At 35.1% G+C, this 26,864-nt stretch overlaps 1 protein-coding gene across 3 annotated transcripts; it reads right to left on the bottom strand.

Moving 5' to 3' along the window:
* Positions 1-208: 208 nt before the first annotated feature.
* On the bottom strand, positions 209-26,497 carry LOC141833214 (endoribonuclease Dicer homolog 1). Of its 3 annotated transcripts, none has more exons than XM_074720598.1 (19): positions 25,278-26,497; positions 25,093-25,206; positions 19,048-19,258; positions 18,522-18,916; positions 18,229-18,451; positions 13,625-13,797; positions 13,407-13,529; positions 12,911-13,071; positions 12,573-12,806; positions 12,332-12,482; positions 12,074-12,256; positions 11,441-11,599; positions 11,271-11,366; positions 3,046-3,671; positions 2,683-2,783; positions 2,405-2,598; positions 1,392-2,309; positions 1,105-1,269; positions 209-969 (listed from the first exon to the last, which is right to left on the bottom strand). In XM_074720598.1, the coding sequence occupies exons 1-19, from the start codon at positions 26,253-26,255 to the stop codon at positions 412-414; spliced, it is 5,763 nt and encodes a 1,920-aa protein (XP_074576699.1). In that variant the 5' UTR covers positions 26,256-26,497; the 3' UTR covers positions 209-411. The 3 variants fall into 3 exon arrangements, with proteins under 3 accessions (XP_074576699.1, XP_074576700.1, XP_074576701.1); XM_074720599.1 differs by having other exon boundaries at positions 2,405-2,595; XM_074720600.1 differs by lacking the exons at positions 25,093-25,206; positions 25,278-26,497 and having other exon boundaries at positions 19,048-19,320.
* Positions 26,498-26,864: the final 367 nt, after the last annotated feature.

The raw sequence follows: 26,864 nt of genomic DNA, 5'->3' as shown, positions 1-26,864 counted from the left end.
TGGATCGAGTCACTTTGGCCCCAAAATTCTTCATAATACATGCCAAAAGCATAAATAAATATGAAGAAAAAGAACAAATAATTTCTTATTCTGCACAGAAAAATGCTCGTCCAAGAACAATACAAGGAAATATCAGAACTAAAACAACTATTTAAAATCAAAAAACAATAAGTTCAATATAAGTCAAATTTGATAAAAATTAATCTGGGTCTGCTACATGAATAACTAGTCTTAAAAAAGGACTTTCAGGGCATTCTCTTCTTGAGAAAAAAAATACAATAACACTGACTATCCTAATATATAAACATAAATTTCAGGGAAATAAAGTTTGATAGCAGGAATCAATGGCACAATAAAAACAACAATGACTCTGAATTCAGTCGAGATTGATCTTTGGGCATTCCTCAATGCCTACCTATTGTCAGGGTAACATCTATTAAGAAGCTCAAGAAGAAGAGTGGCTGCCGAGTCCTTCGCCTTCTTTACACTAGGCATGGGCTCTCCAATGCACTCATCAGTCCAGCCACGATCAGATGTATTGACGCGAACAGCATAGACAAATCTTTTGGCATGAGCTGGACCACCTTCATTAACACAGCGGTACTGTGGCATAGGCCATTGCCGTCTTAAACAAATGTCATTAAGGGTTTGCCTTGTGAAGATCTGAACACCATTTTTTTTCTCTCCATTTTTGTCCATATCCTTAGTCATTGCATTTTCCTCTTTCTCCTTCAGAACTACTAGTGCGTTCCTTGCAGCTAACTTTTGTGCCATCTTCTTCTGTGGGTTTTGAGCTATTCCAATTTGAACCCCATCAATGAAAACTTCGACAGTAGCTATATTACCTGTGCGCGTTGCTTTGTATTCTAAACCTTCTGCCTGTTGTTGGCAGCGTTCCTGAAGTTCCCTTACAGGATGCATGGGAAGGGTTTCTGGTGTCACCATAGGATGCAACAAAGGTTGGAAGACCTATGATACCATGAAGCAGAAATCAATTGAAACGATTATTAAGATAACAAAAATAACAGGAGATAATGTAGTAAAGATGGAATCCCTTGGTTTGAACATTATAGAAAAATGATTTTGTAACCGAGAAGAGATTACCTTCCAGACAATAAATGCATCACGTTCATTGTCAAGAAAAATTGCGCCTGCAATCGACTCAACAATATCTCCAAGTACCTTGGGAGCCTTGCAATCTCCAAGCCCAAAATAATTAAAACCTTCTTTTGCCAACTCATCTTGAATATCTTTCACGAAGTCACGTATCTAGAAACAATTCACAATAAATGGACTATTTTAGTATGAAGGCTCTCTACAAACTTATGCGTCAAAAGAATTGGAATTCAAATTGTAAAATGAAAAATTAAAGAGATAACAAATAAAGAAACCTGTGCTTCCAGAGCACTTGAACCATGACGTAGATACACATGCAGCTTGTGCTTGACAGCTACACGTGCAAAGTTCTCATTATTTACAGCAGCAGCTCTCAAATCTGTCAAACGGCCAGGAGGCAAGTTGGTGTAGGTGAAAAATAGATGCTTTGTGATTAGATGATCTAGTACAGCATCACCAACAAATTCAAGTCGTTGATAACACGAGACCCCCGATGAGGGACGAGATGCATGTGTTATGGCTTCAACAAGCAAACCCCTATCCTTAAACTTCACATTAAGTGCACCTTCTATTGCATCAAAATCAACACTCCTCATTATGCTTTCAGGGATATTGTAAGGCTTCGGGCAAGGAAAGTCCTTGGGATCTAAATCCACTTGAATACCAATCCATCTCATGAGATGATTTGCAGCATTTTCCCCACCTTCAACGTAATACACACCAATCAATGCTTCAACAACATCAGCTAAAGTTTTACTAGAAAGAACCCTGTAGCAGCTTGAATCACTCTCCACTTCCCCATCTTCCCTCATATTTTCTATGCAATCATCAGCATAGAAATCCTTTTGTGGCTCAGTCTCACCAGCAGGGCATTCCTCATCAAAAATGGAGTACTCTGCTTCCTTACTATCTTCATCAAAGACAGGGAGAACCCCAGGGGCAGCCCATCTAGATGGAGCAAACCGATCAGCCTGGATATACGATTGAAGTCCTTTATTTAATGCATACTGGTATAGAACCATGTTGCTAACCATTTGTTGCCTCATCCTTGTAAGTTGGCCCTCATGCTTCTGGGGATACTTAAGGAAAAGAAAGATACTAACTACCCACTTTAGGTATGCATCACCAAGTAGCTCTGCTCGTTCATAACAAAAGGTCTCCTGACATGAAGCAGCTGTCAAAGCTTCTAATATCTGTACAAGACATTGATCACATCAGGTGAGAGATGCAGCATGAGAAATTAATTAGAGTGAGCAAATGAAATGCACAGGTGAACTAAAAACAGTACCCTCATAGCAGGAACAGGATATCTGATCATATCCTTCAGCTGAACTGCCAGAAGCATACTCTCAATTCTCCTCATAATAGAGGGTAACCTCTGTGCTCCCCGAACAAGGGCACCAGGGAGTGGATGAATGAGACATAGCTCTGGAGGTAGATACACGTAGTATGTTTTGTCTAAATTCTCTTCATTTTCAACTTCTGGTCACAACACAATTTTTTTAATAAGAAATAAAGAATAGCAAGTGTGATATGTAGGCAAAAGCAAATGAGTTATAGCAATACCCTCTGAATGTTCAAATCGAGGAGATAGAAGATTCTTGCAATAGGAGACTCCACGACCTCTTATAAGAGGTTGTTTCTTATGCCTCAAATCTACCCCATACCTGCAAATACAACAATCAAAATAGCTCCAAATCAATACATTTAATGCAAGGAAACAAAATGTAAATTAATCAGACACTTAGGAATTTTGGTAGAAAACCTACATAGCACTGAGATCACTAATTTGTTTGAAGAGGAAATACTATGATATTAATCCATTGCTAGACAGATGTGTACCCTCTTGATAAGCATTTATCAGATACTATAATATTTGACTGAGCTAAATATGTTATCTTAAAGACTAAAATATAATCAAAATCTTACTTCTGTCTGTAGTAGTCAGCATATGAGCTGTACTCCAGTGGACCAAGATAACCTTCCTTCCTAGGGAAAGAATTTTCAGCATTCATATCATACCGAACAGAATCCACATAAAACCTTTTCCCTGAATGTGCAGCAGTTACAATCCTTCCAACTAGATCTTGTACATCAATGCAAGAATCTGCCAATTGCAGCTTTCCTTTGGAATGGTAAACATCTGTGGGTTCTATAGAGTCTCGACTTGGAAGCAATCCAGAAGCTTTCACAACATCAAACTGTGCAACAGCCCCTCTAATTCCATATGTCGGGTGAACTTTGTGACCAAAAGCCATGCCATGACGTAATTTCCCAAATCCGTACTCCCTCCTATCTCCGCCCAAGGTTCTCTCATTAGTACCGAGATAAACATCTGGACGTGCTCTCTGAAGAGGATTATTCCAAGAATTTGTCTCCACTATCTTCTCAACCAAACACCAGTCAATTCCTTCCAAAGGATTATGATATTTCTCAGCTATCAGGGGAACAAAGAGATATGCCTTTGCAGGATCCCATGGAGTAGTCAAGGGATCAACATCAACATCAAGCACAATGCTCATAAGTCTAACATGAAAGCTCTTCAGTGCAGCCAGCTGGATAAAGAAAAAGAAGATTAAGAAGTAATAATAGTTCAGGCCAAATAGTGAGAATTAGTAGTTTAATTTTTTAAAAAATTAAATTTTATAGAAGTTTAATAATTTTTGTTGTTAGATCCTCTCATTTAGAAGTTATTTAACATAAATTTTTGAATCGGTAATTGTTAATGTAGGATAATTTTTGTTCAAGTTTATTTTCTTTAGTTTCTTTCTTTGTGTGACTGTGTTTTATCAGGTATAGGATTGCTTATTTGCTTAATATTTTTAAATTATTTCCAGTTTTATTAGGGTTGGAGCTTGATATTCAATTGTAGGTTCACTCTTCTATGTTCAACCTTGGAGATGTCATTATATCATGCCTATGCTGGCACAGTCTAGTAGAGCCTCAGCCAACCAGGTGACTCATCGGGTCAAGCATTACTTGACTCAAATCAGGTTGTGTTAGCACGAACACAATCCGGTTTGAGTCAAGATCAAGCAGAGTTAGAGGTTGGACGCCCTTTTTCTTTTAATATTTATGTTTTAAATTATTTTTAAAAAATAAACAATTAATGAAAGCTTTCAAAAAAGTAAAATAAATGTTAATATTATTAGAATTATTTAATATTAATAGCCCACATTTATATATAGTTTATTTAGGTGGGCCATATTCAGCCCATGGGTTAGGCTGAGCCTGATCCTGTGTTGGGAGAGGCATGGCTCGTATCAAGGTTGTACCTTTCCCAACTAATGAGTCTGTGTATATGTTGCTCAACCTGAACCTTTTCCTAGGCTCAAGTTTGATACAGCCCAGCCTGTATATGGTTGGGTTGTGCTTAGCATGACCCATAAATGATAGGTCAAGCGGCCTAGCTCAGTTGGCACCTCTATTTCAACCTCTACCACTCATCTTCTCACCTCACCTCTATCCTACAGAAATCACATGTGTACCACCATTATGGAAACCATGTAGTCTCCTCAATTACCTCCTCACATGACTCTATCACCTTCTCTTGTCGAATCAACCTCACCTCCACCAGCACCACCACTACCTCACCTATTGTCTTACATTCACCTCTTTATTGCCACCAAAGCCCACGCACCAAGCAAGATCGTCCTACCACTATTACCTCATGCTACCAACCTAAGATCTTCAACTAGGCTGCCACCATACCCTTTGCCCCTCAACAGCCCCACCCCACTCCAATGGGGTTGGCTAACTCATACATGCAACACTTGTGACTTATCATTCACACCTTTATTGCTTATCGTTGTTGCACTTCCACCACTCTAGAGGATTGCAACTCATTGTTGTCTTCTTAAGCATTTTCGTGACAATCACATTTCTACCCTTTACCAGTGAGCTGACGTATCCTCATGCGCAACGTAAATGACTTCACTAGCAGCAACAACGTAGGCAACTTCTATCAATGCCTACCACTAGATCAACCCTCCAAAATACATCCCCCTTCCACTACTCCAATCCCACTATTTGTGGATCTTCATGCCACTGACAAAAAACACATGCATCACAACGAAGTAGGTGATACACATGTGAAGGCCTCTTCTACGACACATGGAGTCTTCTTCGGTTCTTCGGTGTACAAGATTTCCTCTTCAATTTGATTGAGCAAAAGCAACTGATACTCGTTAATCAATTCCACATGAATCCTTTCAAAACAAAAAGGATGCTATAGCTAAAAGAACCCCTATAAAAAACAAAACCATTTGGGGTCATGAAAAAAGAGATTTAATTTCATCCAAGTTTCAGTCTTGTGGAAACTTCTAAGACTGAATTGTTCGAGAAACAATATAAGAGTTGATTCAGATCTACAACAAGGTGAATTGCAAGATAGAAAAGCCCTTTTCAACAATTGATTAAGATTAAAACTTCTAACAACAAAGGTTGGCACAATCTGAGAATTACTTTTGTTTCTCACAATTGTCCTACTTATCATCATAAATTATTCATCAAAAAATAAAAAACCCATCCATTACAGTAATATTATAAAGTAATCTAACACTATAATTAGTTAAGTTTTATATTTTTTATAAGCAATTATAACAATTAAAAAAGATGATCTAGATTATAGCCATACCATGTGAAATTATAACAAAATATTTCTTGAACATTTAGGTCTAAATATTAGTTAGATTCATTAATTAGAATTAACCAAATATAATTAAATAAAAATAAATGTAAAAAATTTGACAATATGAAACAAGAAAATATTTTATTGCTACAAGCTTAAGAGTGCTGACAAGCTATAGATAGATTACAACTCTAATCATTAATTTCACATGAGGATTTATACAAAATTTTTGAAATTCAAGAAAATCAATACAATTTTTTCATAAAAAATGAGTAAGTTTTATTGATGACACAATGGAAAAAGAAGTCTTAACATTGTCTTAATATATATATACAGAAAGAAGAACGAGGTTGGATTTATAAGGACTAATGAAACAATGTAAATAGTTTTAATGTATATTACATTGATACACATAATAATTTTACAAATAAGATGCACACTCGCCCATAGTCTGATGTTTAGACATTTAGAGAAGAATTAAATCACTTTTTCAAAATTAATTCCCGTATAGACCTAGGCATATCAAGGTAAAACCTCCAGTTTTGACAGACACTACAAACCTAAATATATTTTTTAATTGGCTAATTGAGATAGAAGAATATTTTGATAGGTACGACATGGCTTGTGTCAAACAAGCATAAAGCAAAATTATTAAAGCTGCTAAGTAACTTTAGCAAAGCGTTTAAGACAAATTAAACTGATATGAACAATCATCTAATTGATATTTGCCTAAAGTGACACATGAATCTAACGAAAATTATTTTTCTAAACACTGTCTGTGAATTGTATTAAACGGGCAATCAATCTTAAGTGTAGAAAAAAAACTATAAATTTGAAAACTTACACAACCATTGTGATACAAGGAAGAATCTAAGTTGAATGGATTTAGGCCAAAAAATTAAAACAGAAAGCAACTTATTTTTGTCTACGTTAATAAAGTCTTCATAAACCCATAGAGAATGACTACAAATATTGCACATAAGAGAATGAATAATGCTCTCCATGTGGAATATCACGACCAAAGAAACAAAACCCTTGATGATGTAGCCTTCAAAACTCCTCCAGTTAACTTGACCCTTTTGAAACGTTGACATATTACTAACCATAATTTACTCTGATTGTTGTTGCCTAGAGAGTTTAAAAGAGAAAATTGAACAAATTAACATACCATGAAATATTCAAATTAGTAAATCAACTACGACTTTCTTTGGAATAATAACTCCGAAGCTTGTCAAGATAGAGAATTCATTCTTGTTCACTACTTGCCACCACATTGAAAGTTCTAGAAGTTGATACAAGAGACACACGATGACACAAAATGTTCCTTAAAAATACCTAATGGTATAGTAGACTATCAGTTTTACATTCATAAACTCTAGCCATATCATAACTACCTTACACCAACAACATGAACCCCTTGATGAGGTAATCTTCGAAGAAAATCCTCTTGACTGACTTTCGAAAAGTTTGACATGTTATTGGCTAAGCCTTACCAATTATAACACTAATTCATGTTATCCTAAGTCTAAAGAGGACATTAAACCTGAGAGTCTAAAAGAGGATATTGAACAAACCGCACATTAAGAATTAAGAATGCATCACATACATTTGAAAATTAACAAATTAATTATGACTTTCTTTAGAATAATAATTCTAAAGCTAGTTGGTGAGAGTTGATTTTCTTGTCCACTACTTGCCATCATATTTCTAGTTCTACTAAGTCAATATAAGAGACAAACATGAATAACCACTAAGAAAAACACTAAGGAATAATTATTGGAAGTACCTAATGATATAATACTCAATCTTTTCACATTCATAAAATTCGAATTTTTTCATAACTTTTTTAGGAGCCTTTGTGTTTGATTTATTTATCTAAATTGTGAGGAAAAGTGATTAATGCATGTTTATTTGTCTTATCAACTTATTTAAACATAAGTTTATTTTCAAATTAGAGAAAAAGCATCTTTCCTTTTATCCTTTTGATGCTAACGAATGCATTCTTAGCATTATCCTTTTCACAACTCATGGCTACTGTAGGGATACATATATAGGATCAAGGTATTAGAGAGGGAATAGTGTAATCTGAAAAACACAATTAAAGAACTAGAGTGCAAGATATTAAAGGAGTTAATTAAACAGCGATATAAAGGAAGGAATAATATGTGAAGTGAAAAAGGGACTCAGTTCTTTTAACATGGTTTGGAACGGGTTCCTATTCCATGGCCTGTAGACTAGTAAGATGAGTCCTTTTCTCCTTCTCAAATCCTAGAGAAACCTCTTGCAAAAAGCCTTTGCATGAATAAAAGCCATAAGTGCAAGAAAAGCTTTTGTAATAAGTATGGAGCTTAAATGTAATGACATTAAGCTCAAAATGAAAATAAAAATGAATTTAATACAATTGGGGAGTAGAATAGCATTAGAAAGAGCACTTTGTTGCACTAGAATTACTATCATATGAGTTCCCCTTGCTCCTCCTTTTATAGTACTGGCCATGAATAAACTCCAACAACTATTTTGCATTAATGCCAATTGACTAAATCCTACCATCAGTCTGCAAAAACTTGGATCATGGAAGACTTGTCTGCAAGCTTCTATCCTTAGTCGACTCAATACCTTTCCAATCGACTCTATATAAAAATGTAGTCTTTGTTTTTTAAACAATTACAAATTAAGTTGACTGAAAATTCTTATTAGTCGACTCCAAATGTACGTAGTCAACTCTAAGTAAATAAGATTTTCTTTAAACAAAATTATTTTTAGGGTTTATAGCATTAACTCAATCAACTCTACTCCAAATTGAAACATTCTATTTGTCTAAGACAGAACCTCAATTGATACTCAGTCAACTAAATCAACCTTCAATTGATTATATTATATTTTAGTTGAATCAAAGTGAAATATCTACTCAAAGCCAATATATATATCATTCATATAGAGTCTCACAACTCGCATGCCAAAAGAACTTATCTCCAAAACTTCTTGTGTTGGATATTAAACCAACCTTGACCTACCAGCACTTCTTATCTGCAAACTCATGTTAAACTTAATCGTACACCAAGTATCTGATCTTACTTGAATTTTTTTCATTTGTCAACACCTATTGAACTTTTCTTTTCTATCAGCCCTTGTTAGACTTCTCTTCTACTAAGTACCTTATCAACTTGACCTACTTGGACTTTTCAACATACTACACTTGCTATGAGTTATCAAATATTCTACACTTGCATGATCAACAAACACAATGTTAACCTTACTTAAACCCTTTACCAACCACATCAAAACCATATGTTGAAGCTCGATCACTTAAACCATGATTAAACCAATAATAAACACATTTCCACCTTGAGATAAAGTCTCATCATTTTCTTATACATTAGAAGAAGATCGAAAAAGATGAGAATAAAATCAAAGGCCTAATTCTTCGATCTAATTTTTAGAATGCTTTAGATGTAAAGGTTTAGGTCAAAACATTTATTTAAATATAGATAATGATATAATAGGGAATAAAACCCAGTGGCATAGGTGGATACATATAACCTACCCCGCCTAGTAGGATAAGGTTTGGTTGTTATTGTTGTTGTTAAGATATGGAAGTTTATTTTGGAATATCCTCTTCTTTAAGAAGATAAATTATTTAGAGTAGCTTTTACATAAGTATTTGTCTTAGGATATTATGGTAAAAGTTTAATTCCCTTTAGTTTCTGTGAAGGTTTAAAATTACACATTGTGCTAGAGTTCAATCTCTAACTAGAATGATACAATTTCAATATTGGTATGATTTCGATACTTATTTAATTATTAATGATAACATAATTAATTTTATTTAGTATAAGATATTTTTAAATTAACTATTTTATTGTAAAGGGTTATTTATTTAATAATTAATTAGATGGTTAACCTATATTTTTTTCTTATGTTTATATTTGTTGAATAATTTGATAGTCTTAATACTTGGAGTTAAAAATGCTTGCAACCAATTAAATTTTAATTTTTAGTTTGTCACTTGTATTTATATACTTCTTTTGTTTTATAATAATTTACACTTATAATCTGCTTAACTTTTGCAACTAGAATGTTGAGATAAGCAACAAGAAAATGGGGCATTCCCTTGTCTCTCTATAATGTTGCATGTTTTGTTTTCAAATTTGCAACATTGGATAGTACTTCCAGATTTGATTGAGAATGTAAAAGATTATAGAGGGATATGAGCTTTTCTAAAAAGTAGAGATGTAACATATTATGGGTTTAAATTAGACTTTAAATTTTTGTAACTAAATTTTATTTAATTTGACAAGTATAAAATGACGTAGGCTTGACTTAATCAAATTTTAAAAACAATTACCTTTTAAATTGAACTAGATATAGTTTTTTTTTAAACCTTTAATGTAATCCTATTAGCACACACTTATTGCAATTATTATGCATCGTCAATGGTATTCTAATGAAAGAAAAGTAAATGAACCCTTTTCTCAACTTAATCAAACAAAATGTCATTTAATTAAAATGTATTATATTGATCAAATATTTTTTTTATTTATCAAAGCATCGTGTAACTCTAGCTATTGTTCAACACCTGAACTGCAAGTCAAAAGAAGACATGAAAAAGCTCAACATAAAACCCTAATTTTTCCATCCCTTGCTCGCATTATCTCACAGTCTCTCCTATCGTCGTGGAAGTTTCAATTAAAAAAAAGAATCTCAGATATTAGATATCAAATTTTAAATTGTTTTTTAAAATTTTAGACAGTTAATTAAGTTGTACCGAGCCAATATTTTGGTTTTAGATACTGAGTGGAAGTCAATCTATGATTGGAGTGAACGCATCAAGAAGGCATGGTGATCAAAGTCAAGTTGGTTCAAATCAAATTAATTTGGACTTATTTAGGTTAGTATAAAGTATAAGGTGAACCAAGTTTATATATAGGATAGTCTTGTTCACTAGTGTTAATTAAGTTAGCAAATTTTGGAGAGAATAGGAATTTAATTCACTCACTCTCTCTCTCCATGTACTTTCCTCTTCTCTGATTCCTCTATCTCGCTTGCCCTATCACCAACCACCCACTACACGTGTCATTCTCTACAAGGCCTTGATCCTCTTCTCCCGTCTCCACTAGCAGCCCTTCTCTCTCTCAATGTCACTCCTGCTCTCTCTCCTCCTTTTGTGTCTGTATTTTTGCTGCACGTGATGACCACTGCTTGCAAAAGTGAAGAGAGATCTAATGTCAATATTGTCCCGCATGTCAATTAGCAAGTGAAATGATAAATTCCACCTATGCCAACCAACTCAGCACTTCAACTCTTGTTTTTTATCCTACTTTGTAATTTGATTTATTTTCAATTTTATTTGGATTAGGATCTTTAATAAAATTTCCTCTTCGTGAGTTTTGATCTTCATATGAAATCGGCTATTCCTAAGATTATATATCCCTCACACTCAGTGGGTAGTAATTTTTCACCCAATTTTGGTTCGCTTTTGTATTAGATCACCTGTATTATTTAAATCAAATGAAAATTTGCATACCTGAGTTGCTGCAAACTTTATGGTTCCCTGGAAGACGAGAGATGCCTTTGTTATCATTGTTCTTGCGACAAAGAGATCCATCGTCATCGATAAAACCTGCAAGCACAACATGATTAAGAAGCAATTTCAACACATCATATATATGCTATGCCAAATTGGCTGAAGAATACCTCTGCATCCAGTTCACTTCCAAAAAATATAGCAAAATTTGAAACTTGTGTAAGGAATGGGTCCTTCGTAGTTCCAATGTCATCACACTTCACAGCATACATATATAATTCATCCTCTGAACTGTTGCAACCCTCCTTCCCAGACAGTATCCATTCACCCTGTATTTACAAATTTCAACATGTTTGAAGAGAATATTCAACCAACATTTAGAAACATAAACCACCAGAACAAATGAAAAGGCTATTCATCTATCATGCATATGGAACAACCATGAGCAAGATTTCACATCCCAAAACTTTAAAATTAAGATATCGCACCAATATACTTGAGACTGATCAACTTGCTTAACCTTCCTATGAGTCTCAGACTCTCAGTTGTGCAATTATAATTCTTCGAGTATTTCTATAGAAAAATAGCCATGTTAAACTTTTGGATGTATCAAGAACGTTGGCTCTCTAATGGCATGGAAAGGAAAACAATTGGTTCCAAGCAAATTGCCTCGAACTTGAAAAGCTCAGTCTATTTGTGTATTTCACATATTAGTTTCGCAAGTTTATTTGTATAGTACAGAAGCTAAATTTGTTCATCTGCAGGAAATAGTTTCTAGAGAAATTTACATTTTAGGCACTCACCCGTAGAATAGTTGCCACACCTTCAGGGTAGAACTCTCTATGTCGTGCTGTCCCAGGAAGAGGATCACCCTCATCAACCTGCTCTACCTTTTCACCTTCTTCTCCACTTCCCTTATCTGGCAAGAGCATGTCGGTAAATGCTCCCATCTCATGTAATTTCTTACAAGCAGCTAAACAAACAGCCTGTATGTTGCAAACATTTTATACTTGCAGAAAGAGGAAATTTTCATCTGAAAGACAAAACACTTCATGCAGTACCTGTTGGGCTATGCGAATAGAACAGCATAAAGGACCCTCTAATTGTTGAAATGGTGCATTGCAAGGAAGTTGAAGCTTACATGAGTATTCAGTCAACCCTCCTGGTCTCTCATGCCGTTGCATAATAAATTCAGGACGAAGTATTGAATATCTAGTTCATAGGGCACACATTAACAAGAGAAATTATCAATAAGAAAGTAACTGAAAAACTAGGTGGTTTCAGAATCTAAATATTGGACACCTGTCACTTGGTAATTGGGAACAATAGAAGTGTATGAGTCCAACTGCAGAGTTCAAGCTTACAATTGCACCAGTTGATTGAACTTGGTACACAGATCCTGACAATGTGTCTGTTGAAGATAATCTCTGAATATCCTTAAGATGACTAAGATCCGTTCGCTCTATAGCTTCTTTTCTTAGTGTCTCCTCACTATTACGAGCATTTCTTAAGAAAGTTTCATGTGACAGATTCCCTCTGGAATTGAAAATTAAGGCTTCATTATTAAGCAACCCTTCTTAAAATAACACTAAAGCAATTAGAACTTGGAAATGACCAACAAAAAGATACATATTATTTACCTTTCAAGCATCAAAATGTAGTCAGAGCCAGGCTTTCTAGCACGACCTCTTGATTGAATATAGGCCAAAACTGTTTTTGCAAGGTCAAAGCGAATAACAACATTGCATTGCCTAATGTCAAGTCCTTCTTCAGCAACACTTGTGGCAACCAATAGAGTAATCTGCAAATTATACACAGCCACAGTATTGGATATGAATTTGCAAATGAACATTCTAAACAGCTCAAGTTTAATTTAAGCTTTTGCTAATTTTGAGATTGAAACATCTACAAAGTTTAACATTAATCTTAATGTTGCTAGATTTAACATTGATGTTTCATGAAAGATCTCAACATTGCTAAATTTTATATTGAAGTTTCACAAAACATTCTACTCCACAACTCAGAAGATGGTAGCATGCATTTATTATTTCAAAATATTCTCCCAAACCTTGTTGAAACCATTGCATTTTAATTATATTCCACATAATTAACTACAATATATTGAAGATATCATACACGGCCATCACGGAATTGAGCAATCGTGTCTTGCATTTGACTTGTACGCATTTCCTGATTGTTGTTATGTCCTATCAGACTCGCACATTTTATAAAACTTAATGATGGGAGTTCTGCAAAGACCTGCAAACATGTGTCGACTCTATATCAGCATTTTTTAATAAATAATAGAATCCTTTAAAAATAAAAAAAGAAACAAAAATCAAGATGGGAATTACCTTTGGAAGGACTAATGCCGCAACAACACGCTCAACAAAAATGATGGCATGAAAGTCCTCAGTGTGCTGATACTTGAGAAGTATTTTAATTAGTGCTTGCACCTTAGGAGTAACTTTCCCATCTGCCACAGCGGCACCTATTATGACATCTACATGTTCTCCACCAGAGACCGCTGAAAATGTATAGAAAATTACAGAGTGATGATACATGTAGCAAAAACAGCATTTAGTGCATATCAACTTGTATAAACTCAGATGTAACAAACTTGAAATTTAATAGGTTTAAAACCAAGTCTAGGATGATCACTCAAAACAATGTGAAGGCAACAAAATCTCATAAAAGCATAAATTTGGGAGGCATTAAACATGCATATTGGCTAGCTAATCACTCTGTATGCTGTAATGAAAATCTATTGCAGAAAAAACAATCCAAGAACATGAGGTCAATCAGATTTGGCTGAAACAAAGTAAAGGTTCCAGTTGAATTGATTTTCAACCTGTTCCACTAAAAAAAATCAACCTAAGGGATGACTGAACCCTTTGCCAACTTTCAAGAGACTACCTAAGTTTGACATGACCCTCCAAGATTCTTCCAATTCAATATGCAAGAAGCTTGTGACTGATGATGTCAGCATTGATACACTAGTTTATCATATCAAGCTAGCAAGCAAACAAGGTTCAATGGAAAACGTAAGACATTGATTAGCAATGTGATTCCAACTATCAAATCACTATTGAAACCAATTAATCAACAATAGCAGACTAGTCAACGAGCAGAATATGTCATATCATGTTCATGACTTTTGTCATGTCAAGAAAAGCATAACTAAGAGTGAGCCACATGAAGCTCACCAAACACGGCAATTATAATAATAGTTATAACACATGATATGATTAGAATACACAACAGAGTTCAAGTTCCTACAATATTTCTATATCTAGTGCTTGTGGTTGTGCTAATTCGTGTAGCATTCTCACTAGTGTTGATTGAGTGTTTGTCAACAAGATTCATTGGTTGACATACGTATATGACCAAATAGTAGCAAATACCCCAGAAACAATTTGAGATGTGTTTTTTTCAACTTTTATTTGTTGTGATCTACATATTGGATAGACCATAGCTGTTTGCTACATAAACCATATGACTTGCTACTCATTTAGTTGAAGATCCTATGAAATTTGGGCAAACATGAAAAAGGGCACTTTTTTTTTCAAATCATCAAAGAGGTGTCCACTTTGATTTTTTATCAAAAGGGTGTCTCACCCTACTGTTCAACTGTATATAATTATCCAACTGTCCTCTAGTACTGTTCAATACTGTTATCTCTCATCTAAATCTTGAGTCAGTCGAGCGTGTTATAGCAGCTACAGTTTTGTAGTTGCTACACATGTTGTAGCAACTACGGTTTCGTATCTCCTACAATGCATACTTAATCTATTCAACATTGGTAGGAATTCACATTGTAGCAGCTACGAAAATGTAACTGCTACAATACAGATTCGACATGCTCACCTAGCATTCATGTAGATTAACATGGTGTGCGGAGTCACACACAGAAGACCATGTTATCAGTCCCTTATAGATTATAAACAGTGTTCACAACCAAGATGGATTGGACAAACCATCGGAGTAGTTGTAGTGTAATTTGGTTTTAGTTTGTCTTGACTATAGAATTACACTAGTACACTTAGTGTGTATTGAGCAAGACCATCTGAGGATTGTTCGATTTATACTGACTATATAATCGAACTAAACCTCTGTTCTTTCCCATCAGTAACAGCTATAAAATTGTAGCTGTTACAACTATGATAATTGCTACAATACAAATTCGACCTGCTCATCTAACATTCACGTTGTAATAGCTACGAAACTGTAGTTGTTACAACTATTGTAGCAGCTACAAAACCCTAACTGCTACAACGCAAATTCGATCTACTCACCTAACATTCATGTTGTAACAGCTACGAAACCCTAACTGCTACAACTATTATAACAGCTACGAAGCCCTAGCTACTATAACGCGGATTCGACTTACTCACCTAACATTTACATTATAGTAGCTACAATGCACCCAACCGATTCAGAAATTAGGTGGGATATTTAGGTGGGAGATAACAATACTGAACAGTACTGGAAGACGGTTGAGTAATTATACACGGCTGAATAGTGGGGTGGGGCACCCTTTGATGAAAAAAAAGGCGCCTTCTTAATTTTTGCCCATGAAATTTTATTAGTCTGCCCATGACAAAGTGTTTGTGTAACTTATTTTATTATGTTTAATATTATGAAAAAAAAAACTATATACACAAGATGTGTGTTAAAGTCATCAGAGAAAAACTACCCACTAAGCCCGATTAAACCATCACCAAAGGCACTAACTGACATCAACCAGTGAAATAACTTTAATGATTAATTAAACCTATTTTGCATCACACTAGTTTTACTTAGGAAGCAAGATATTGGAATATTGGATATTTCTATATTGGACTAGCAATGTGCGATCGGTCCAAAATTTGGCTGGAAATGAATAACTAAGCTGACCATGCAGCACCTGCATGGTACCATTCTGGCTAAGGTTGTGCATGTATAACCTGAAATTTATAAATCAAACTATACCAATCCGATTAAAACCAAAAATTCAATTTATCAACTTTATCAGTTTGGTTTCAATTTGCATACTAGGTAAATATTGGTTTCAGTTTGAACTTGCACAATCCATTAAAACTGAACCATTAAGTCTTCATAAATAAATAAATAAATATATATATATATATATATATATATATATAATTTATATTTATATTTAACTATCAGTTTCGAACAAAATCAAACTAAAAGTTTTCAGTTTGGTTTTAAACTGACTGAAATAGTTCAGTTTTGGTTTGGATTTTTCAAACTGAAATCCTTTGTTTGGTTTCAATTTTCTTCACCACCCAATAAACCAAAACATGTCCATCCTTAATTCTAGAAAAGCATGATCGATATCTCAAATGAGGGCTATATTTGTGGCATTATTCATCATAAATTACAATAAACTATTTTGTTCTATACTTCGAGTGAATAATCAACAAGTTCAAGCGGCTGCAGTAATAAATAACCAACTATTTGATCTAATAAATTTAGTAAACGGCAGGTATTTTCCCATATTGAAACTACCTCCAAAAAGCTAAATATTAAATACAATATTGCAAAATAATGATAAGTGGTTATATGAGTTTTTATTTTTTAGCTGTAAATCTTAAAAGTGTTGAAGAGATAGAAAAGTTTTCTTGAAGAGTTTGATTGTAGTGAGAGCAGGCATACTATGCATACTTTCCTATAGTAATAAATGTTCACTTGCACTTGTGCAAAAAACTATATCGCAAAATAAGGCAAATCCTAAACAAATATCAAACTTTTTAAAAAGTACCAACCATAGTTATAAAAGTCTTAAAATTCACAATTCTATTTGATCCACGCCCAAATCAGTTTGAACAATATGGGTGAATTGTTTGGGTCAAGAATCAGTGTGATCCAATATGATTTGAACTAATTCAGTACCAATCAATCAATTTTCAATTCTAAATTTAGCCATTAATTAAGTGTAATTTGACAAATAAATAGTTCTACAAAATTAATATAGGTTCAAGAATCTTCATTACTAATTCTATTTATGATTCATCTTCAACCCTTCACATGTCATATCATCTTAACATACCAAAGTTGCTTACTTCGTCGGTGACTCGTTGTGAACAACCCTTCGGTCATCAAAGGATAACTTCCAAGTGGATATCCATCAACTCTCTCATTAGATATCTCGCAAGCAGGATCCAGCTCGTTCAAATCTTTGGTGGCTTCTTCCGCATGTGTCTTCAATCAAAGGACAAATTTTAATGCTGATTTTAGCTACCAATCATCAACTAGAGGATGATGACATCAATGATTGTATTTCTTATGCATCCTAACAATTACAGCCCTCATCTTCTACAACAATCATCTACATCTATACTCCTTGAGAACACCTCTATTGTCATAAGCAACCCTTGTCTATCCCTTAAGCCTCTTCAACCAAAGGCATCAATGTCTCTCGAGCTAATCCTCAACAAGCAACATCGATAACTTGCAAACCTATTGACCAAGACATTAGAAACCTCATCCTTTATAAGTAAAATTATCGAGGAAGAAAGAAAGTGAATAGATGGACCAAAAATGAAAAGGTTAGAGAGAGGATAGTTATGCTAGACCAAGATAATGAGGATAATGGCACTTAAAGTAGAGAGGATATGACGTGATTGTGATATATCTCTCTTAGAGTTATATATATGTTTGTGTACACTCATACAAAAAATAGATAAAAAATTTAAGGGCATTTTGGGGATATTAATCTAATAATATAGCCATTAGCCTCTTTTGTTACATAATGCATTTTAATTATTTGTAATAATATAGCCATTAGTCTCTATTGTTATTAATCATAATGGGTGTTAAATAGGATATTCTTATAAATTTAAGTTAGTTTTCCTAATTTATCCTTTTAGCATCAACCTTATGATTCACAATTCAATACAACACATGATTTGTAAAATCACCAAAAGAATTGAAAATTAACTATAAGAACACTGACCATGGCTGTTAGTTAGTTCGCCCTCCTCAATTTCGTCAGCATTTTGAGCATCAGAGCTATGCATATCAGCATCCTTTGCACCATTCTCATTGGCAGCACCTTCAGAAAGCTGGCATTGCAGCAAAGCAACAACTTTCTTCAGGTATGATTCTTGAAATTTAACATCGAGCTGGAAATTAGCCCTTTCATCATTCTGCAAAACTGTCAAGAAGGAAACTGCAACCTGAAAAAGTGTACTGTCATATGTCACTGTCACAAAACAAAATATGAAGCAATAATGATTAAAAACCTACCTTGTAAGCACACCACTGCCCAAGCTCACCTAAAGCATAATTAATAGCCCGCAACTTCTGAATCAAATTAGCAGCACCATCACTTTCTGTCCTCTCAGAAACACCATACACCAATCTCAGTTCATCTTTGGAACCAGCATCTCTGGCTCCCATAAACTGCCACTTACTTTTTCTAGAGCTTGAATGAGCAGTTTGTTCGACTTCAACTTCCATTTGTTTTATTTTCTCATGAAGGGACCATAAGACAGCTGCTTTATCATATTGCACAACAATTTCCAAGGGCATTGGAACATGTTTCTCTAGCTCTCTTCGATCCTTCACTGTACACACAATAGAATCTAGTTTCGTTTCAAGATTCCTAATCTTGATTGCACAGTCTTCCTGACTAGAAACTCCTGTAGACAATGGATAATAAGATTTACTGCTACTCTGAAGATGGAACTTCCAGATGAAATATTATGATTTTAAAAAAATGTATAAAATTGTGTACATATTCAAGCTGGGAAGACTATTAAAGAAATCGTACCCTTCAAGTTGACAGGAGAAGCTGTCATACCAAAGACAGTTGGTCGATTATCTTTTGAAGTTGTATGATAGAACTCAGACATCACCAAAGAATACGGATGCTTTTTCACAGCATGATGGCATTCGTCCAAGATTAAAAGATTAATTGATTCCATTTTTATTATACTGTGCCTGAGAATGTTCAACAAGATTTGAGCTGTCATAACTAGAACCTGCAATGAAACACTCTCTTTAAATACAACTAGAGTGTGCTATCAAAGCTCTAATAACAATTTTTCACTTCCGATTTTGCTGTTTACAACTGTTACAACATCAGATTCCAAAATGCTGCAATAAATTTTATACAATCATCAAGTTAAAACATTGAGGAATGTCACCATAAGGTGTTGAAAACTCTTAACAGCAGACTTTAAAGCATACATGAGAGACTAAGAAAACACTAGTGCATGAACCTACAAAAGGAATTTTTCTCTACAAAACAAAGATTTTTCAAAGAGGAAGTTTATTACCATTGTTTTAAATGGTTGCCACCTCAGCGGTTTAAGGGACCACTTCACGTAATTGCTAGGTGACCCCTTTAGAAGGGGGCTCAAGCAGATCACCTAAACAGCCCAAGCAATCCACGAAAGTCTAAGAAAGAAATGATTTTTTAATAAATTATTAATTTAATGATATTATAAAGTACTCATAATTCTCCCCATTACCCCATCCCAAAAGGCTTTGTTCATCTGAGCCTCCCACCTAATGCAACTTCTGCTTCCTCAATTTCACTTGATGTCAACAGTCTGCACTAATTTTCTTAGTCACCTTTTCTTATCTTCCCTAATTGTGTTTTCCTAATTCTCTTATATCTTTTCAAATTTATTTAAATTTTTCAATATTTGATCACAATACACTTAGAATATCTTTTTGTAATTACCTTTTAGTTAAAATATGCAATATCAAACAGTTTGTTGTCATTATGTATTTAGTGTATACTTAATATCAATTATGACTTATTTATTTTGTTTACAATTGTTCTATATATATATACAATTGTTCTATATATACACACACACACAAATGAAGTATTAAAAAGCGGCTCCAAGATGCCTGACGCTTAAGTAGGGACTTAGGCGGTCAGCATTAAAATATTATTAAAATAAGATCATACAATCAAATCTATAATCATAAAAGATAAAAGATAAAAGAGTTTTAAATGGATTCAAAACAATAGGGTAAAAAATTAAAGTACTTAAGAGGATAAAAAAAGATAGTCCGATGCAAAAAAACTCTTGTCAATACGGGATCTTGAGTTAAGAATCTAAAATAAAAAGAAGAAAAAAATAATCACGAACCTAAAAAAACATTGTAGGGCTAAGAATATATGTTCAAAAAGATTAGGGATATATGAAGAAACAGAAACAATACAAGCGGTTGAACAAACTTAGTGCAAGTAAACAAATCTAAAGGTGTGAAAAACAAAATTAATTGTAGGTCTAATAATAAGGGGGCAGCCGATGCACAAAGCTCTCGCCAATGCGGAGTCTTAGGAAGGGCCTATTGTACGAAGTCTTACCCTACTTTGCAAGAGGTTATTTTCAAGACTCGAACCCATGACCTCTAGGTCGCTTAACAACTTTACTATTGTGCCAAGACTCCCCTTCAAGGCTAATAATAAATGATAAAAAAATTACAAATATATGAAGGTAAAGAAACAATAAAGAGGACATGAAACAAAATTTATCTGAAAAATAGCAAAAAAATGGTTGGTGTTCAGTGAAGAGGAAGTGTGAGCATCGCTAAAATCAATAGGTTGAGGTGATGTGGGATGTTAAACAATTAGAAGATTTAGGATTATTTGTTATCAACAAATGAGCCTAAAACTTAAGATTATATATATATATATATATATTATATATCCTAAACATGCATGGACCACGTAGGCAATTCACTTAGGCAGCCTAAGTTATCTACCTAGGCCACTTAAGCAATACGATTGAACTAGCTTTTGAAACACTCTCTTACCAAGGATCGCCTACCACCTAAGCAGAGCGACCTCTACCCAAAAGCACCTAAGCTACTTTTTTAAAGCATGTATATGCATATTAGTTATTTTTAATTTAATATTCTTCTCTTCAACCACTTAAATGTTACACAATGGATGAATCGCCTACCGATCGAAATCACCTTTATATACTTTGTTTATTATAATTGTTGTTGACTCCAAATAGTTGGGATTTACGCTACTTAATGATGCAATAGTTGTTTCTTGAAAATTGTATCTCAACAACGCTTATCAAAATTGTTATTCTTTTCAAAATATCTCAATCATCATCAGGTTTTCCCATCAATATCTAGCTAAATGCAAGAAAGTTAAGGTTTGATTATCATGTATGCATGTTTTTTTTCTCAATCTTTATACAACATTACAGACACTGATATTGCAATTAGCTTATAACTTTTCATTAGAGTACTTAGATGTTGCAAGAGAAATTTTAAATTGAACCAAGTTATCATTGATACTTCTAGAAAGATCATAAATGAACAGTCCATCCTGCAATGTAAATACCATTCACAGCTGACTCTGGGCACCTAATTAATATCTAAGGATATGATTTAGGATGTGCCATAGAACACCATGCACAGAAATCCAACTTTACATGACTAGCTCAGAAGCATTTAGTTCATCTTACCATTCCTATAGAATGTATAGAAGGAAGAATAATTGGAATGACTAATAAAATTACTGTTTTAATGTTAGCAAGATTTCAGTTACAAAAGAAATCAACATATGTCAATATTATGTGAACTGCTAAATGTGGTATAAGCTTTGGATAGGACCACAAACAATGAATTTGGGTATTTAGCTAAGAACCTTGTGATAATACCATGCTAGCATGGTTGACTAAAACTTATTTTTATGTTCTTACAAAATTGTGAAGCTAATTAGTCTCACTTTGGTTCAAAACCCATAAGCTAGATTTATGCTAATGTTGATAAATAATCAGCATGACTAAGAGTGTGAACCATAGTAAAGTGAAGACCGTGAAAATAAATCAGTTAAAATGCTCATAAGTAAGAGATATGATTATGAGCAAGGTTTAAAATATCAAGCCATGCCGAGGTTTTAGTCCCGGACTAGAACAATAGAGTTTCGATACCATATCGTACCGTGCTGGTATAATTTTGATATTTTTAAAATATAAAATATATTAACTAAAAATAAAAAATTTAATCTAGATATTTAAAAATAAAAAATAAATAAAATAAAATATTTTTTAAAAAAAATAGGATAATTTAAGAGATTTTAATTAAGCTTATTTAAATTATCCCAACTATAGCTAGGATTTGATTATTAAAACTTAATTTAAAATGTAAGTTAAAATAATAACCCGCACCAGTGCAAGTGCGAGCCACGTGACCTGGGCATGCGCGGCCCGCGCGACGCCTCCAGAGGCGTCACCAGACCCGCGCGATGCCTCCATCCTAGCCAAAACGTTGTGTCAGTGTCGGTTCGCTGGCGGAACGAAAATTTTCACCGGTATCAAGCGAAATGCTCGAGATTTCAAACCTTGATTATGAGCACACTCTCAAAAGCTTGTGGAGACCAACCAAGTTGACTAAGTCGGCAAAATTAATTGGGTAAACCACCTTGCGCTAGCACAGTTGAGGAAAGGAAAAGATCTCCCCAATAGCAAGGGGGAAGAAAATGCAAAAGGAAGCAACAACAAAATTTCTTAGCAACACTTTCAGTCTATTTTGTTTGTCGGAAAAAAAGAAAGCGAAGAAAATAAATTGAAAAATCTTTCTCCATTTTCCTTTATATTAATTCTATCAAACTTGCATAAAAAACTAAATGAACAAAAATGGTGCCCTTATTATCGTTTTCATCAAAAGGATGCCCATTTTTAGAAAAAATATCAAAACAATGCCTCAGCATATTTCTCATTCTCAAAAACTCTTATTCCAATGTTATGCTATATTGTAACTGTTACATGCAACGGCTATGGAATAGCTATTACAATGTGTTAAAATAAACTAGCTATAATTAAAGTTACTATACATAGAGCACTGTTATATCAAAATACTCTTTATCAACTAGGTCAAAATTACTTCAACTCAGTCAAAAGCACTTCAAAACTATTGTAATCGTTATTCTTAATAGCTGCTACAAGTTGTAGCAGCTGTGGCATAGCTGCTACAATTGTAGTAGTTATGGACAATAGCTGCTATAGTAGTGTTGGCCCGATTTTAACAACTTGAAGTAATTTTGAAAAGTTTAAGCAATTTTGATCAAGTTAATAAAGAGTATTTTGATAAAATATTACTTTAAGTATTGTAATTTATATAAGGCAGTTTATTTTAACATACACTGTTCTAAGTTGTAGTAACTATGGCATAACTGTTACAATTATAGCAACTATGGATAATAGTTGCTACTTGCTACAACAATGTTGGCCTAATTTTGACCAAGTTGAAGCGATATTGATCAAGTTCAAGAAATTTTGACCAAGTGATCTATGTGTAATAATTTTGATTAAATTGAGCTAGTTTATTTTAACATGTCGAAGTTTCTACAACAGTGTTGGAATAAGGATATTTTCATATAAGCAATATGTTAGGGCGCTATTTTAATGTTTTTTGAAAAGGGGTGCCCTTTTAACAAAAAGGGTGACGAGAAGTGGCCATTTGATTTTTACCCAAATTAAACTTGGCTTACAATGGAGCTCATATCTGACCTTAAAAAAATTAAGGATATTTTCTTTTCAAATATGTTATTGATTTTTTATGTTTTTAACAAATAAAAATTGAAATTTAAGTTTCCTCCCCTTCCTTTCATGGAAACAATTGAATGGCGAAATGTATTTCTTTCCTTCCAAAGAAATCAAAACTAGAGAAATCTTTCTTAAACTTTCCCTAAGAGTTTTTCTCCAACACTTTCTTTCCTGTATCTGTTTTCTTCCCTTATAGGAAATAGGTCTTAAGGCATATGATCATGAACACACTCTACAAAAAAGCTTGTACCAACCAACTAGGTGGACCAAGTTAGGCAAACTAATTAGGTAAACCATCTTGTGCTAACACTCAACTAAAAGCTATCAAGGCAATATGAGCAAATTTACCAACCCACTTCACTTCCAACGAAGAACCACTTGTGTGGTGCCTAAAAAAAGTTCAAAAAAAAAAGCAATACTTCCTGCAGAAGATTCCAGGTCAGTTTTGAATCTGACATACTTGTTCAAACAAGCACATTCTGCCTACATTAGGATATGATTTTGCATTCTAAGAAGTATAGTCTTCCAAACAAGTTTTAAAGCCTACAGTTGACTGGATATTGATGTGGGTGGATGTTCTATCTTGAAGTCAGATTGAACCAAGGAATCCATAGTCATAATCAACAGAAAAGAGTACCTATAAAAGAAATAATGGACAGAAAGCGACCAAAAGAGGGATTAGAAAAAATAAATTTTGAATAGCAATATATGTTTGTGCATTTGTACAATTGAACTTGCAGTTTAATTGCATTTACACTCATAAGAATATGTCTGCCTGAACCTGAAAGCTGGCTAAAGGAGTATAATGAAAGAGTTACAACTTGCAACCTAGATAAGTAGGTAAAATCAGTCAAAAATGGAGGACCATCCTTGAAACATATTCTACATCTCAACAGATCAAGCCAGTGATACCTTGAGCTAACTCCTTTGAAGGTTTTCTTGTAAAAATGTTCATCAGGAACCACTAATACTATATGCTGGACAATGGTACTAATCCAGGTGTATGCACTAATCCAATATCTAGACTATAGCAAATCCATGTTCAGCCTTCCACAAAAAATCATCATGAAAAAACCAAAAGACTAAAGAAGGAAGTCAAATGAATTAACTTGCTCGACTGACTGCTTGGAAGGTTAGTTCTAAAGAGATGATAACTCATGGGATGCAGAAAATGTTTACTTCAATCCAAGAATTAACAAGGTCATCAGCATCTAAGCGATAGCAAGACTGATGGATCAATTAATCAAAATAATACACTAACGACCAAAATAGAGAAAAGAGTTTCTTGCCTGTTTGGACTCAAATTCACGATGCCATCTTCTGGCATCCCAGAAATCCTGACCTGTCTCTCCGCAGTAATGCCCGACTTTATACCCAGTCTTTTCGCGGATAACCTCAGCTTGCTAAGAACAAAATTCCTGATAAATAGCAGATCAACAAACACTCAAAGATATAATCTTTTCTGACCCAATACCTGATATACGAGGGGAACCTTTGGTACCAAAAATACTGCCAGCATCTTCTTATTTTCTTTGAGCATCTCTGTGCAGACACTTTGGATAAGCATTACTGCAATCAGTGTCTTCCCTGCGCCAGTCTCCAAGAAAGCTATTGTGTTCCTCTTTTTGGCCTGCTCAAGAACATCTAGCTGGTACTGACGGGCTTGCTCCTCAGTCGGCTTTTCTTTCTTCTCTTGAGGTCTCTTCTCGGGGCTCCTCCTAACCTGCTCTGCGTTATCAAGTTTGGTCTTCTTCGCTTCCCTGTAGGCACCTGATTCCCATGAACCAACTCGGAAGACAACCTTACCAGACTTATCCCGCTCCCAGTACCCTCCTCTGCCATCCCTCTCCCTCCACTCTCCACTACCATCCCGCTCTCTCTTCCTACCCCACTCGCCGTCTCTCCTCCTCCAATCGCCACCCTCATCTGGACGTCGCGGACGACGCCACGCTGGAGATTCCCTGTAGCGATCACGGCGATTAGCCCCTCGCTCATCCCTCCGATCGAAGACTTTCTCCTTCGTACTATTGTACTTCCGCCCACCATTCCCAGCGCTTCCATCCTTCTCTTCTAACTTGACGATTTCACGGCGATCCTCAGCCCCATCGCCTCCACAACTGTTCTCCGCAGACAAACACTGTTGGGCAACAAGCTCAGCCGCGACGGGGACATTACTGGCAGGTTCCACTGGCGGCGACAGCGGCATGAGAGGAGAAGGGAGTTGGTCTCCATTGATGCTGTCGAGGATGCGGTCGATCTCTCCGAGGAGGCCTTCCTCGTCGGTGTGGTCGAGCGAGGGGAGGGCGGAGGGGTCGAAATCAGCGAAGTCGATGCCGCAGAGCCCACTGCCATCGTCCTCGCAGACATCGAACCAATACGAGACCGGATCGCCGCCATTGAGAAGAGTAGCCGCGTCGCCCACCACCCCGGACAATGTGGAGTCGCCCCCCATCTTCTGCGCCCCTCCCCTCAAACCCCGAAGACTTCTGCTCCAAGCAACCCGTCGGAATCCCAAAATAACAACGAGATTAAAGACAGAGGGAGAGAGAGGCGGTGATAAACCGTACGAATCACGCAAAAAGCGAGTGTGTGTGGGCGACGAAGGAATCGAGTTCCTTGATTCGGCGGTGTACCAACGCGTCTCTCTCTTCTTTCTTTTCCCTAGCTCCTCGCTTTATGCATCCATAAATTTTTTTTTTTCTATTTGGCCCCCTTTCGAGACCTGCTTGCTCGACCGCCGCCTCCGCGAGAAAGCGGAGAGATTCTTTCGCTGCCGCAACTAGTGCAACTTGCAAGCGCAGCGCTGCTGGCGAACGACGCGAGGATAGCGAAATAATTCAGAGCCACTTTCGACCGCGGTTAGGTTAATATCAATGAGAATAATAAATTTTTTAAAAAAAAACAAAAGTTAAGGCGGTGTTATCTATTGGTCGGCTTGGCCCATGCGACGCTGTCATATGGTTTCTGGCTCATCAGCTGCGATAAATTTGATCAGAAGCCTTTTCCCAGGCAAAATTTTAAATAATGACCTGTTTACAATTTTATACGCGGGATACACTGT

This window comes from Curcuma longa, chromosome 8 (genome assembly GCF_044706935.1).
Source record: "Curcuma longa cultivar G26 ecotype Majalengka, Jawa Barat chromosome 8, ITB_CL_G26_1.1, whole genome shotgun sequence".
NCBI classification, from domain to species: domain Eukaryota; kingdom Viridiplantae; phylum Streptophyta; class Magnoliopsida; order Zingiberales; family Zingiberaceae; genus Curcuma; species Curcuma longa.
The sequence above is the reverse complement of the archived record's forward strand: the minus strand, read 5'-3'. Positions and strand labels throughout refer to the sequence as shown.

Excerpts from the sequence above, each read along its gene's own strand:
- LOC141833214 (XM_074720598.1), bottom strand. The coding sequence starts at position 26,255 with ATGGGGGGCGACTCCACATTGTCCGGGGTGGTGGGCGACGCGGCTACT. Across the intron at positions 18,452-18,521 it reads GGCAGTGGTGTGCTTACAAG|GTTGCAGTTTCCTTCTTGAC; the intron begins GTAGGTTTTTAA and ends ACACTTTTTCAG. Across the intron at positions 12,807-12,910 it reads TACATTTTGATGCTTGAAAG|AGGGAATCTGTCACATGAAA; the intron begins GTAAATAATATG and ends TTTCAATTCCAG.